We start from the raw sequence: 13,762 nt of genomic DNA on the forward strand, positions 1-13,762 counted from the left end.
GCTGGAGCTTAAAGCACCCCTTAAATATTCACCAGAAGTTTTGCTCCAATTGAAAAAAAAGCATGCAAACGTGTTGCCTATGTTCCTTTGTTTCCCCACATAGTTTAAGTCGCGTCCATCTAAGAAGGTCCACATTGCTGGCTGGATGGTGGTTAGAGCTGCTGATCCTGATCATTCAACTGTGTTTCAACTCACAGACCCCGAAAGAGGTGCGTTTAATCCCCAGTATGCATCATCGGCGCAATTAGATCAAACACGACGAATAAAAAAACTGGGATTTTTGTTTAGCGACTCATGTGGATGCCCGCCGTGTTAACACGGGTGCGGCATTGCGCAACATTCCACGATGTTCCCAATCTGCCAGAGCTAAGTTTGGAGTTACAAAGTGGAGTCATTGTTCGAGGATGTTTCGAGTAAAGTTGGTAATATTACTTCGAGCAGATTTTCGGAGCCTTTTAGCGTACCAAATTTATCGATGAGCTTCATTCTTTCATGCACCATATGTAAACATTTGAAGTGAGTTTGTCCAGCAATTATATTTATTGGCATTGGCAATTGTTTGGTAATAATTTTTTTATGTTTTCCACCGATGAAAGGGATACAGGAAAATGAAAAATGCAGTGTCTTTGGAGACATTTAAGCATGTGTGTTGTTATAATTGCAGGCAATGTGTACAAGTTTCAAGCTGTGTCAGATGTCAATGCCAGCCTTTGGGTCAAACATTTAGATAAAGCCTGTAAAAGCAACATAGCCCAGGTGAGTTACTTTCCACATATATACATTAGTTTCATTTCGGCTTAAATTAAATAGTCAAAATGTATAATTTAATACAAAATATATATTTGATGATTGGAGATTTTTTTTAAAAATCAAATATTGCTTCTTCTTTTTCAGCCACCAGACAACTTGATGACTTTTGAATAATGGTTATGGACAAGCAACAAGATTCAACAATGTGCAAGGCACATGGCACTTCTGCTTTGAAAATGCTTAGTTTAAATGTTGGCACATGTTAACCTGTGGGTTTATATGTTCCATCCAAAGAGAACTGATTTTCTTGGCGCAAAGCATTTGACATCGAATTCACCTCTGCGCTGGCTAGATAATGAATTTGAGTGGCTTTTATACCATGCAAATGAAGATCACTTGATCCGAGCATTCAAATGAAGCGAGACTCGATGGCTTTCAAAGTTCGTGAAATGGATAGAAAATGAGCCTGAAGACTTGACCACAGTTGCAGTTTCTGCAGCGAATGAACTGATTTACATAACTGGCGCTGTGTTACAAATGCAAGATGACAACATGCCGTTTAGTACGACTGTCCAAACTCTATGTGCTTTTTAAAGGACCCCCCCCCATATGCATTTACATTGAAATGTTTTAACGTGGTATATTTTAACGGAAATATAATTGACGATATTTTCCATTTTCACGGTATTTTTTTGTATATCTAAAACAGTGTTACAGCATGATATTTATGGGCACTATGAAGTTGTGTGTTAAAGTATTGTAAGGTTGGTGTCCAAGCACTTACCGTTTTCACGTTATGTTTACAATAAGAGAAACATGTCATTGTATAATGTACTGTATTCGCTCTACATATACATCATATATGTAACGTTTAATGTTATGTTTTAATGTTAGCTTTTGTGTAACAGGTTTTTGTTCAAGCTTAATTTTAAGCAATGGAATACCTTTCCATACATATCAACTATTTGTTAAGCTTGTCAATTTTTACGAGTGTTTTTTTACTAAGATACTGCATGCCAAAATGATTTTCGCATTTTTATTTTTAAACGACTGCAAAGTGGGAATAAGCGAATGTTATTTTAAACTACACACTTATAATACACACAAGACAAAACCGATGGTGTATTAGAGTAATGCGATTTTACTTCATTTGTTAGTAAATATTTTTTAAGTAATGTACGTTTCATTTGCAGTAGCATTTTTAAATGCTTCTTGTTAAACAAGAATGGACTGAATTATTTCGGAAATTTAGTTGTAATAAATGCTAAAGACTGCACTTTGCTTTTTGTTGAATGATTGGCGTGAACTAACACTCAACTCTTTTGAGTTGGGGCTCTAAATGATATCACCACTTTCAGCACCTTTGAGTTGGTGGTCTAGACAAGGCTGAGGGAATTTTACATGCAATACGGTCAACATGACCTGCATGCAAGGCATGATGGGACTCGGGCCTACCTGCGATTTGAGCACAGCTGTGTGTGTGTTAAGTATGTTTTTCGCCTGCCTGAATTTTCCTGTTTTCATGGGTTTAAAATTCAAACATTTCCAACTCAGCTTTTATTATTCATTACAGTAAATATCCTACCCATTATGGGCCGCAAAAATTGGTAATAAAAATAAATAATCATTTAACACTTGAGCTTACTATTGCAAACTACATCTAGCTACAGCCGTGAAGGGATGGCCACTACTTTAAATGTTTCAAATGGGAAAATGAGCAATTGTGATTTCAACCAGCAGGGGATGCTGTTTTGTTAATTTAAACCCGTAATTGTTTCAAGCAATTTGTATTTGGGGACTTAAAAAGTTGGTAAAATTATCTCAGTATTTTGTGGTAAAGGGAATTCATGCATGGGTCCCTCTGACAATGGTTTCATGCTCAAATGCACATGGGCTGGCGTTCAACTCAAATTTTAAATCAATGGTGTAAATCCAAAGTCCTATGGAACGGGCGAATCATTCCACATTGCACTGCACGCAATGTTAACGATTTTATCGACACACCAAAACCGCATCAACATTCACCCGTGAGATGTATGATCTTAGTCACACTGACATGCAGCCACAAAAAAGTTACATAAAGCTTGTACTTTCAGACAAGAAACGTCTAAACTTTGCAGATGCTATACTCTTGGATCTTTCGGTAAAGTCACGTAGATAGGTTCAAAGAAAATAACAAAAACAATTAAAAAAAACTACGACGTTTCGATCACAACACAAGCAATCGTCATCAGGAGAAAAAAGAGAACAGTCCAAAAAAGAGCAATTTTTTTATCTTGATGACGATTGCTTGTGTTGCGATCGAAAAGTCGTAGTTATTTGTTATTTTCTTTGAACCTATTATCTACGTGACTTTACCAAAATACTCAATAATTAGAATTCCTGCAGTCACGAAAGCTTTAAGTCAAGATTTGCAGATGCTTTTCAATTTTTTTGTAATTTACCCCCAAATTATATTCCTATTTTGCTATCCTGTGTCACGTTACGAGACGAAGAATCCTTTCAAGATCTCGTGCAGATCAGTGCAAGCTATCGTATTGTGAACGACCCACAGAAGTGGATATAAACGGAGATCATTTCAAGGGACCTATGATCCACACACAGTGGAGGGCAGTACTACGTGAGGTTTGTCGTGACGGTAAGACTAATATTTGATCTCTCAGCTGGAATTTGTAAGTGCAGGAGCATATTTGATTCGACCACAATTTGGTGACCGGAGCGAGACCAACTCGCACGCTTGAGGATCCGGTTCAATAGAACAGCTGCCTGGATCCGAACCCAGAGGCCCCAGGGGTTCCAGCCCTGGAACCCCTGGGGCCTCTGGAACCCCTGGCCAACTCAACCGTGCTGTGATGATTAATAATACACTTGTATTGAGGGGTCTCGTGTCAGTGTGCCGTATAAGGTCAACAAAAGAATCGAATGGGTCAGTCAGCGATGGGTACATGCGTCGGAGAACAGTCCAATAAACCCTGGATGTGTAGGAATGTCCAGATACCACAAGCAAAGTCAACCATTTACATTATGAAACCTCCTTTGCCAGTAACAAGATATAGGAATAGGTTTTACCCTTTTAACTGGCACAAAAACTGACACCTTTATTCAAGGCATCATGTTTATTATCAGAGTTGTCTTTTTTGTTTGCATTTTGACTGCTTGTGTTGTGGTTATTGCAAACATGATGCCTTGAATAAAGGTGTCAGTTTTTGTGCCAGTTAAAAGGGTAAAACCTATTCCTATACCAAAGTCAACCAGTTGAGGGTTGCACAGCCTTTGCGCTGATGTATCTTCCCTTGCGATACACTGAGGAGTTTATTTAAGCGTTCAAGTCATTGCGGCAGATGTGCTGCCATGACTCCCCGTCTTGCTTTACATCTTTCCCATGAGTCTGTGTCAATGGAACAGACCTGGAGGCGCCTTTTAAAGTGTGTCTTTGTCCTGGATGAGTGGGCCTGCATCTTGTTTCAAGCTTTTCACTTTATTTAGTGTGCGTGTGAGAGCGGGATTCGTCGAGTGGCAGCTCACATAATTAGGAAACGCTGGTGGGGTCATTAGCTTCCCTTGGGGGGGGGGGGGGCCCTTCGGTACTGACAAGGGGCGAGACGGTTACGTTGAATCCATTGCTCCCCAGTAATACACTAATAATCCTTAACCAATCACTTCTACATTTCTGACTGCAGGTGGCAGCTGTCATCCACGCAACTTCTTAACCATGTTACTGTGAAGGCCTAAATCTGTATCGAGTTCCACGTTACTTCTCTCACTAAAAACAGCTGAAAGAGCTGAAAAATGGCACACTTCAAGTCTATCACGGTGAGCACTCATTCCAACGTGCATTCTTGTGTCTCTGAACTGCTGAGGCTGGGTGTTTTGATTTTTCCCCGAATGCCAAAGGGCTTTTAGTCATTCGTTCTAAAAAAAGAGCAATTAAGTGGGAGTGTCAATCAGTTTGACATGTTCGTGGATTAGCCAGGGTTATTAAAATGTGCAAGCCTTTATTAATTTATCTATAAAATGTAATCAGTCAACGTAATCTTTTGTAGAACTATAGACGATGTTTTGTGGCCAAATAACTTAGAATGTGCCCCGCCTATGCAGACCTCAAAAGCCAAGCAGATTGGAACCTGGATAGTGCTTGGATAAGTGGCTTTGCTCAAACAAATTGTCATAAGGCGGAGGAGGGGCTAATTGATAGGCAGCAAAGGAAAATGCGACAAAGTCTATTGCTGTACTGTACTCGTGCTCCCTGCCTTCACGAACCGGCACTGAATAGCGCGGTGAAGTATGGTTAAACAATGCTCACAACCTCCATGGCGTGGGGAGGCGCTCATTCAGTTAGCGGACTGACAAAATGGCCTATGTACATCAAACTTTTCATTCTGCTCTCAGTATTGCAAATGTGTACACTAAATTAAATATGCAGGATAACCAAGGTAAACAATTTTAATTTAATGTCCACACATTGACGTGACATTACCGAAAAAAAAACAAAGAGTATAGTGCAACAGCATTTCATTCAGAAAAAAAAAATATCTTTGCATTGAGATGAAGCATTATTTTCAATAAAATGGCAGCAGCATTTGACAAAAATTACATTTCTATTGTTCAAGTACTATACTCTTATAAAATCAAGATATTTCGTGTTAATAGAAGCACACAAGGGCAAAGTGTAGCTCCAGGACTTGCTTTTAAATCGTTTGATTGGTTGTAAAAGGTCACGCAAAATATAAACTGTGACACTGCATCCGGCTGTGGTGCACAAATAATAAACACTCAACACATTCATCAATAACACATTGCCTGATGTGTCACCGAATACATATTTTTTCCCTTTAAAGGCAAGGTTATCAGGGGAGGAGCCACAGGGGGGGCTCGGGGGGCTCAGCCCCCCCTGAAATTTTGGGAGTCGGTAATTGGGATAACCGGATATCCGGCTACTGCAAAATGCTGCAGGCTGCCACCTTGTGCTGCCCTGCAGGCTGCCACCTTGTGCTGCCCTGCAGGCTGCCACCTTGTGCTGCCCTGCAGGCTGCCACCTTGTGCTGCCCTGCAGGCTGCTTGAGCGGCAGCCTTTCGAACTTATCGAACTTATTAGCCACATCAGCGGCTCCGACCTATTAACAAACTCCGTGTTCAAATCCAATAAAATGTGTTTTATACATTTGTGGCGCCCGTTGGAAAACATGCACTGGATATCTCAGAATATTGAAGTCAGCCCCCCCAAAGTAAAAATCCTGGCTCCTCCCCTGAAGGTTATTGATTAATGTTGTTGGTCTATCGAAATAGCCCTACAGCAGTTTCATGAGAAGTTATTACGCAATTCAATTAATTAATTACGTCATTGTCACTATGAAGTGTATGTAGTACCTGGCATATGAAAGTAAATAAATTCCATCAAGTAATCTACCAGCCAATTGTATTAGCAGTTGCAATGCACTTAAGCAAAGACCCAAACACCTGATCTTCTGCAAACAAGTCAATATAAGTACCATTATTTCCTTCATGAAATTGGTGACCTATTGCATATGATTTCATGGTCTATTTTGTACACAACGAACCAAAAAAAACTCCTGGGATTTTATCATTCAACAGCTTCCTTTTTGACATCAATGGCAAATCCTCAGCATGGCCAAAAAATGAACAGGCACAAGCAATAGACCCCTTCAGGAAATAGTTCCCTTGTCAGAGCATGGTACAACCAGTCTGTCTGTGGCCCATGATGGAAGGAAGTCACGTAGCATGCGTATCTCCGACGAAGCTGAAGTCGCACACCAAGGAGAGGTGGTCGGACGGGTATGTGGACGAAGGCAGCCGCCCAGAGCCAATGTCCCGCTCAGATGGAAGATTCAGCAGCTGCTCCACACGCAGAGCATTCTGGGAGTACCATATATAATCCAAGGTGGCTTGAGTCTCCCCACCGGCACGTACTGTCCATGTAGTGAAAGGTGGTTCCGTCTGTCCGTCCTCGCTCAACTTCCTGCAGTTGAAAACAAACAAAACAAAAATAGCATTGAGGCTACAAGCACGCATGTATTTCAGAATACATGACCCATATACTTCTGAATGGGCCTGTGTATTTCTGAAGGAGATATGATTTAAACTTTGAGCATAAGATCGATCTATATAAAACAAGACATTGTATAAGAGTAGTGTCAACAACTGTTTTGTACGGACATTTTTTTTTTTACAATGTATGAAAAGAATGCAATGGACTGTCAATTTACCTGTATTATTCCTTTTGCTCAAAACAAATGAATAACAATGGAAAATATGATTTAAAGCTTTCGTGACTGCAGGGATTTATATGCTTGGTTCTTTCGGTAAAGTCACGTAGAAGGGAAACAATAAAATAATAAAAATATAAAAAACAATAAAATTATCATGACGTTTCGACTGCAACACAAGCAATCATCATCGAAAGAACCAAGAATACAATGGAAATATGATTACGTGGTAAGTAAACATTTGAACAGAAATGACAAAGGCTTTTCATGAAAGGGTGATGAAATATGCAAAGCAAATCGCTGCCACAACTGCACAGGACTGCTTCACCTGTAAGCACTGCTGAGGCCCAGGGCTGAAGCAGCAAATAGCTGGTGAACAGTCTCTGCAGGCTTGGCATTAAAATCCCCACACACGACGAGGGGACCTTCCCGAGCTTCTTGGTCGCTGTTCAAGCAGGTGAGCAAGTGTTTCGCCTGCGCGGCACGCAGACGCTCCCAGCCCTGCCGTGCCTTCAGGTGGGTACACGCCACTGTCAGGCTATGCCCCGTGTCGACGTAACAGAGCTTCAACACCAACAAAACCTGCAGGGATATGTGACGAAAAAATTCACCGGCGACACAGCAAGGACTATACTGTGTACGCGTATGATCAGTCAACTATTCGCTGTTTTTATCTGAATGGACGATTGCATGGCGCACTGCCCAAATTTGCAACCAATACAATTAAGTTTAGGAAATTAGGATATAGATGAATTTTCAAAGTGTGAAATAATGCACGTACAATGTTGTATATATTCAACATCAATTTGGCATACGAACCACAGCCGTGTAATTGTCTATACCCAAACTATTATTTATTTGCCTTCTCAAAAATGCTCGATGCTCGTAGAAAGTCAACGTCAAGAACATTCTTAAGCGTGGAATTATATTAAAACAGCTAAATGTTTATTGTGGTATTGTCAATAAAAAAAATGGCTTATGGCAAGGTTATGCTGTGATGATTCCGAGCTCTCACTACCTGGTGGGTGGGGTAGGGGATGGGCTCAGCACGCAGACCAATTGCGTATCCACCCAGGAGCTCAAATCGCTCCTTGCGATAAAAAATTGCACAGCCATCGGGGCCATAGTTGGGCTGGACATCCAGGCATGGAGAATGGCGCTTGGGCACAAACGCACCTCCGTACCCAAGCTGATTCAGCGCAGGGCTGAAAGCATCGTGATACCGGTCCACTTCCTGCAGGCAAAGACAGCGCACGGAAGCATGACGCAGCCAGATGGCCGAGGACAATGAATGCTGAGCATATCTGTATACCGTTACGCTCCTATGCCGGGTCACACTCGTGTTCAAACACAACCTTTAAACTGCATTCTCTGTGTTTTACATGCAGGACGTGTGACGTGCAACAATTTAACGCTTTTGCGACATTTTACTATTACATTTTTTGCACGTAAAGCAAGGCCCACTTCTGGAAATGACATTAAAACAGATCGTAATCACATTTCTGGTATATGGAAAAAAAACGTGCTGTTTTTCAACGTGTATACTTGAGATACAGCGCACTGTAACCTTTAAGTTGAAAGAAACATCAAACAAAGTGCTATAAAAGAAAAGAAAGCCCTACATGGAAATTGACTTTTAATGAAAGCAACTGGTGACCTGCAGTCGCACCCACCTGCAAGCAGATAAGGTCAGGCTGATAAGAAACGATTTCATCCAGGATAAGTGGCCACCGGGCGGCCCATGTCAGGTCAGCAGGCCGACAGCACACAAAGTTGTCTTTGCCCTCACCAAGGGCTGATACACGAGCAGAAACATGAGAATATTTTGGAATCCATCCCAAGGCAAGAAAAGCACACGATGCAACTGAAAGTTGCAGTGATGGCAACATGGTACTACTGTTTAGCAAATTCACTAAGGTTGACATTATTTTATGGGTCTGTCTAATGAACAGTATGCACGTATATTATTTACAGACATTATGGGACTCGTTAAAAATGTAATGTTAAGAAACAAATTGATAGCTTATATCAACTGACAATGTTACCAATGCACATTTCATATTATTTTTATATGCCTCAAGTTAAGCTCGGGTGGCAATTGGCACCACAGTGACTACATACAGGACAGTAATGCCAAGTGACCCACCTTGGGCGAGGACGTTCCACTGCATGATGCGGAAAGAGTGCGTGGGAGATGGATCTAGCCCTTCGACTGGCACAAACTCACGACCCAGCCGAAGGCGCGAGGAGACCTTTGCGGGGTCAAGGAGTCTGTGCTCTGCGTCTGTGCCATCCACGGGGTTCACTGCCTCGGAAGAGGCATGATCTGACCACTCCACCGCAAGTACATTTCGCCGAGCACCCAAGATGTATCCCACCAGGGCCTCATAAGCCCGGCTCACAACTGACCCCATTCACCAAACTTAAGAACAAATGCAACCCAATGTTTAACTGGGTGATCTATAACAATAATTTCTGAAAATAAATTGAGTACAAAACTATATCGGTAAAACTATATATTTAAACGTGTATGCTTATGCAGCACGTGCTACAATTGAATTAAACCGTGTAGGTTAAAACAGCAAATTGTGTATTACGACCAGGACTTTATGTTCTTAATCCAGATGAGAGCCCAGAAACATAAATAAAAGCGGATGTGCATTGGGAAGACATTGTTTTTAATTGGAAAAAATATTAAATGCACACAAACCTCGGACCAATTTGGCTCAAAGGTGGTTGAGAGCTCACTCGAGTAAATGTACTTTTGAATTAGTTTATCACAGATTTGATCTAATCATGCCTCATAATTGATCACGTAACAAAGCAATTATTATATATATAACCTCAAATGTATTTTACAGGCGTACTCTATGGTAATTTACTAAATACAGTATAACCTGCTTACTTTCGTTAATTTATATTTAGTTAATAAATCTGAACACTCTACCACTTAACAAAAATACATACTTTAATCGGCGTTTATCTATTTATCTCCAACTTTACAGAATCATAACCATGTATCGTTGCTAATGTAAAAGATTGTACATTATAATCACCAGAATTGGCATGTATCAAGTAATTTAGTTATATTAATTATATGCACCATAGAATATAATTGAAACCAATAACTTGGATGTAGTACTTCATAGATAATCTAAGATTAATAAGTCATGAAATCAATTCTCCTCTTTAAGACTCGTCGACGAGAATAACGCAAATCCCGTGTAATTAATAAATACAACACAATGAAGGCTATACATGTATTTATGAGATCAATCGCTCGAAAACAGGTAATTGTAGTTAATCTAGTTAGATTGCACGCAATGTAACTGATTGACAATACCCAAATGTTTTGTCGAGTGAACACATCCTTTTGTATTGCGTTACGTAATGCCAACAAAAAATTAACTGCAGAAAAATCTCAACAATCCAAATTGCACACATATAGTCGTCTTGAGGACTAGTATATTTATGAAGTCGATACAAAAAAATCAAACCACGATAACCCAACTACATTCAACCACTGTTAAATTACAACGTGATATCCATTCGAAAGAGCCGTGCCTGCGGTGAAACTCCGCTCCGCTGTGTCAACGACGCATATAATTCTCTAAATAGCACGAGACGATGGTCGAATCAACAGTGGCGACTTAAATCACAGGTAATGTACCTAAAACACCAAAGATGCACTCCGGACCGTCACGGGAAACTAAATTTTAGCCGTGCAACTTGACTAATCACCACACACACTCTACCACGGTCTAACGAGATTCAATGTATAACAACACATCTACGAGATTGAGGCTGTGCCCGCCCGTACCGTCATGGTCACGAGAATGACCGTATTTTTGTATTCGAACTATTATTGTTGTTGTTCCGATAATTATTTAAGATGAATCACGAGTTAGCTCGTCCCTCCAATGCCGAAGGTTATTTTGTGTTTTATTTTGCGTGACGGGAACGCGACCCGGACGCCGCGTGCGCTGCACTGGGCTCGGCGCGAACCGCGCGGCTCTAATTCAAGGTTCCGGGCTTGAGCCGAGAAATGGTTCCGGCTCAGTGTTACTAATGGTTCATAGTTCATAGTTCCATTTATTTTGGTATAGCCCTGTGAGCCATTCGGCTCTTGAATCGGGTGCAACCGCAACAAACAAAAAACAAAAACATGAACAAGAAAAACATCTTAAAGTGATTATGTGTGTCTGTGCAAACAGAAAATCTAGGGGAAAAAAAACATCAAAATATTCCTGAAATAGCACCGTACACCAACGCTGTGTGCAAAAATCCCAGTGGGATGCAAGTCAAATAACAACAACAACAACCACAAGACAACTAAGATTTAGGCCATCAGTCTAACTCCGTACTACAATAAACAAAAACATGGCCAAACCAAAAAAAACGTTTTCGAAATCACCAAAATAAAAGCCATAAATGCATTGTAACAGTGATCATAGGGACTTTGACCGAATTATTAACTATAAACTACATAAATAAATTATAACTCCAAAACCCTTGAGCCATATTTTAGGCCACTGAATAGCAGTGGCAGCTAGGGGTGTACAACTCCTTTAGAGCAGTTTTGAGTGAAGATCTCATAGGTAGTGATTCAAGTTGCAGTTTATTGGCAATAGCATTCCAGACCCTGGGGGCATCAATAGCAAAGGCCCTTCCTCCGTTTTTTGTACGGCAATAAGGAATGTGAAGCTGGTAAATGAGCGCAGACCTGAGGTCAAATTTGTTCTTTGAAACCGAGAGGAGATCCAGTAGGTAGTCTGCGGATTTTTTTGTAAGTACATCGTGAATAAATAAGATCTGGTGCACAAGCCGTCGAACATTAAGAGATGTTAAGTTTGACCCAATGTAGAGATCACAGTGGTGAGTCCTATATGGGCAGTTCAATGCAAATTTTAAGGCCGAGTGATAGATGGAATCAAGCTTCTTCAGTACAGTACTTGGGGCTGATTTATACACGATGTCACAGTAGTCAAGTAGAGGCAGTATGGTAGTTTTTATCAATTCCAAACGGAACATTGGGGGGAAGCAGTGCTTGTGTCGATACAGAAAACCAATTTTTATTTTTGTCTTTTTACCAATATAATCAATGTGATCTTCAAAATTCAGTTTTGAATCCAGGATGACCCCAAGATACTTATAGATCTTGACTTGCTCTATTTGATAATTATTCAAGGAATGTAATTGGGGAAAAATAACTTCCTGCTTTAGTCCCGGTGAGAAGCATAGCACCTTGGTTTAATTACTGCAACTCAACGCATTTGTCAACAAACACTGGCCTTAAAACGATATATATTACGACTCCACGTTTCGGGCAATTGCCCTTCTTCGCAGCACAGTGTTAACAATGGTTATTTCGCCATTATCCTATTTAATGTCATATAGGATTAACTTACCAAAATCTTGGGGGGGGGGGGGGGTTCACACAGGAACGACTGATTGTGAGCAACAGAGAGCAATGCCCTGCACGAAAACCCACTGTTGTGCAATACTTCTATGCTCCCCACTTTCACCCTGTATGTTGAACTTTAATCTGCACCGTGCTAATCGGAGGTTAGTTTTCAGTCTAACCATAACTGACCAGCGTGGTGAAGTATGGTAAAATGACCTCCCTCCCCCCCCCCATGACATATGGATGGAAAAAGTGTAAGCCATCTCAGATGTGCTGACGACACATACCTGTTAACCCCTTATCAGTGCCCTACCTTATTACAGACCAATTCAGACCTTTTTGGTCACCCCGTGCCCTTATAAATCTCAACGTTCATCCTACAAAGTCCCATCACAAGGGAGAAACACAAACAAATAGACACTCACCACTAGTACACTCACCACTAGTACACTCACCACTAATACACTCACCACTACATACCTGTCAACGCCTTTATCAACTCCCTTACCTTATTACAGAACAATTCAGACCTTATTGGTGACACCGTGCCCTTATAAAGTCCCATCACAAGGGAGACAAATAAACAAATAGACAATTGTTTTTATTTAAAGCTTTCGTGACTGCAGGGATTTATATTCTTGGTTCTTTCGGTAAAGTCACGTAGAAGGGAAACAATAAAATAATAAAAAATATAAAACGATAAAAAAATTCTCACGACGTTTCGACTGCAACACAAGCAATCATCATCAGGTGTGAAAATCACAGCAAGATAATTTTATACTTTTATTATTTTATTGTTTCCCTTCTACGTGACTTTACCGAAAGGACCAAGAATATAAATAGACAAATGTTTTTGTTGTTGCCGTATGGACATGAAAACTCAATTTCCCTGTACAAGAATACGGGGTATAAACAGTATGGGTCGACAGGTATAACGACCGATGTAGCGATGAGTATGCAAGGGGAATGGCTGATGAGATTGATCAAAAGCACCTGTAAAGTTGGGCTAAAGTTTAAGTCGTGTGAAAAAAAGCTCGCTAAATTAACGAGAAAGTCATTGTCGGATGATCACAACTTAGAAGTCAAAGAAGAACGTGTCAACGCCTGGAGCAGAATTAAAATTGGTGAATGAAAGTCTACACGAGAGCGGCTAGGATGGGAGTGCCTTTGAAAGAGGAGTTTGATAAACGAAGTGAAAACAGCAATTAGCCTTCAGTGGAACGTTTGAAATCTGCTCTTGTTAGCGCCTCTGTGACACTGACCAGAAAAATATAGACACTGACAAAAGAAGACTTGAACAAAAGCTGTCCCTAGTTCTTAGCGTTGGCATCTCCCTTCTCATCTGCCTGACATCTGGCAATGAGCACTATGTGTGTACAGCAGA

At 40.7% G+C, this 13,762-nt stretch overlaps 2 protein-coding genes across 11 annotated transcripts in view; one reads left to right on the top strand and one right to left on the bottom strand.

Annotated features, from left to right (window-relative positions):
• The window catches only part of LOC116944948 (ras-specific guanine nucleotide-releasing factor RalGPS2-like), a 226,099-nt gene extending 224,073 nt beyond the window's left edge, over positions 1-2,026 (top strand). For all 8 annotated transcript variants that reach the window (XM_032958926.2, XM_032958928.2, XM_032958930.2 and 5 more), the window contains 3 exons: positions 104-209; positions 665-756; positions 895-2,026. In XM_032958926.2, the coding sequence (XP_032814817.2) occupies positions 104-209; positions 665-756; positions 895-924 (228 nt within the window). In that variant the 3' untranslated portion in view covers positions 925-2,026. The remainder of the gene's footprint in view (positions 1-103; positions 210-664; positions 757-894) is intronic.
• Positions 2,027-5,184: 3,158 nt separating this feature from the next.
• NOCT (nocturnin) lies at positions 5,185-10,991 on the bottom strand. 3 transcript variants are annotated; one of them, XR_012942579.1, is made up of 6 exons: positions 9,121-10,991; positions 8,648-8,769; positions 7,993-8,208; positions 7,303-7,556; positions 5,787-6,727; positions 5,185-5,711 (listed from the first exon to the last, which is right to left on the bottom strand). XR_012942579.1 is itself a non-coding variant. In XM_032958922.2 (5 exons), the coding sequence occupies exons 1-5, from the start codon at positions 9,386-9,388 to the stop codon at positions 6,481-6,483; spliced, it is 1,107 nt and encodes a 368-aa protein (XP_032814813.2). In that variant the 5' UTR covers positions 9,389-10,991; the 3' UTR covers positions 5,185-6,480. The 3 variants fall into 3 exon arrangements, 1 of the variants encoding a protein (XP_032814813.2); XR_012942578.1 differs by having other exon boundaries at positions 5,762-6,727; XM_032958922.2 differs by having other exon boundaries at positions 5,185-6,727.
• Positions 10,992-13,762: the final 2,771 nt, after the last annotated feature.

Source organism: Petromyzon marinus, chromosome 22, assembly GCF_048934315.1.
Source record: "Petromyzon marinus isolate PM22_M1 ecotype Great Lakes invasive population chromosome 22, UKy_Petmar_22M1.pri1.0, whole genome shotgun sequence".
Lineage (NCBI taxonomy): Eukaryota > Metazoa > Chordata > Hyperoartia > Petromyzontiformes > Petromyzontidae > Petromyzon > Petromyzon marinus.

What these genes read in the sequence shown, in the direction of transcription:
- NOCT (XM_032958922.2), bottom strand. Translation starts at nt 9,388, where the DNA reads ATGGGGTCAGTTGTGAGCCGGGCTTATGAGGCCCTGGTGGGATACATC. An exon ending in CTGACCTTATCTGCTTGCAG is followed by an intron (nt 8,209 to 8,647) that starts GTGGGTGCGACT and finishes CTTTGCCTGCAG; the next exon opens with GAAGTGGACCGGTATCACGA. An exon ending in TCCCCTACCCCACCCACCAG is followed by an intron (nt 7,557 to 7,992) that starts GTAGTGAGAGCT and finishes ATATCCCTGCAG; the next exon opens with GTTTTGTTGGTGTTGAAGCT.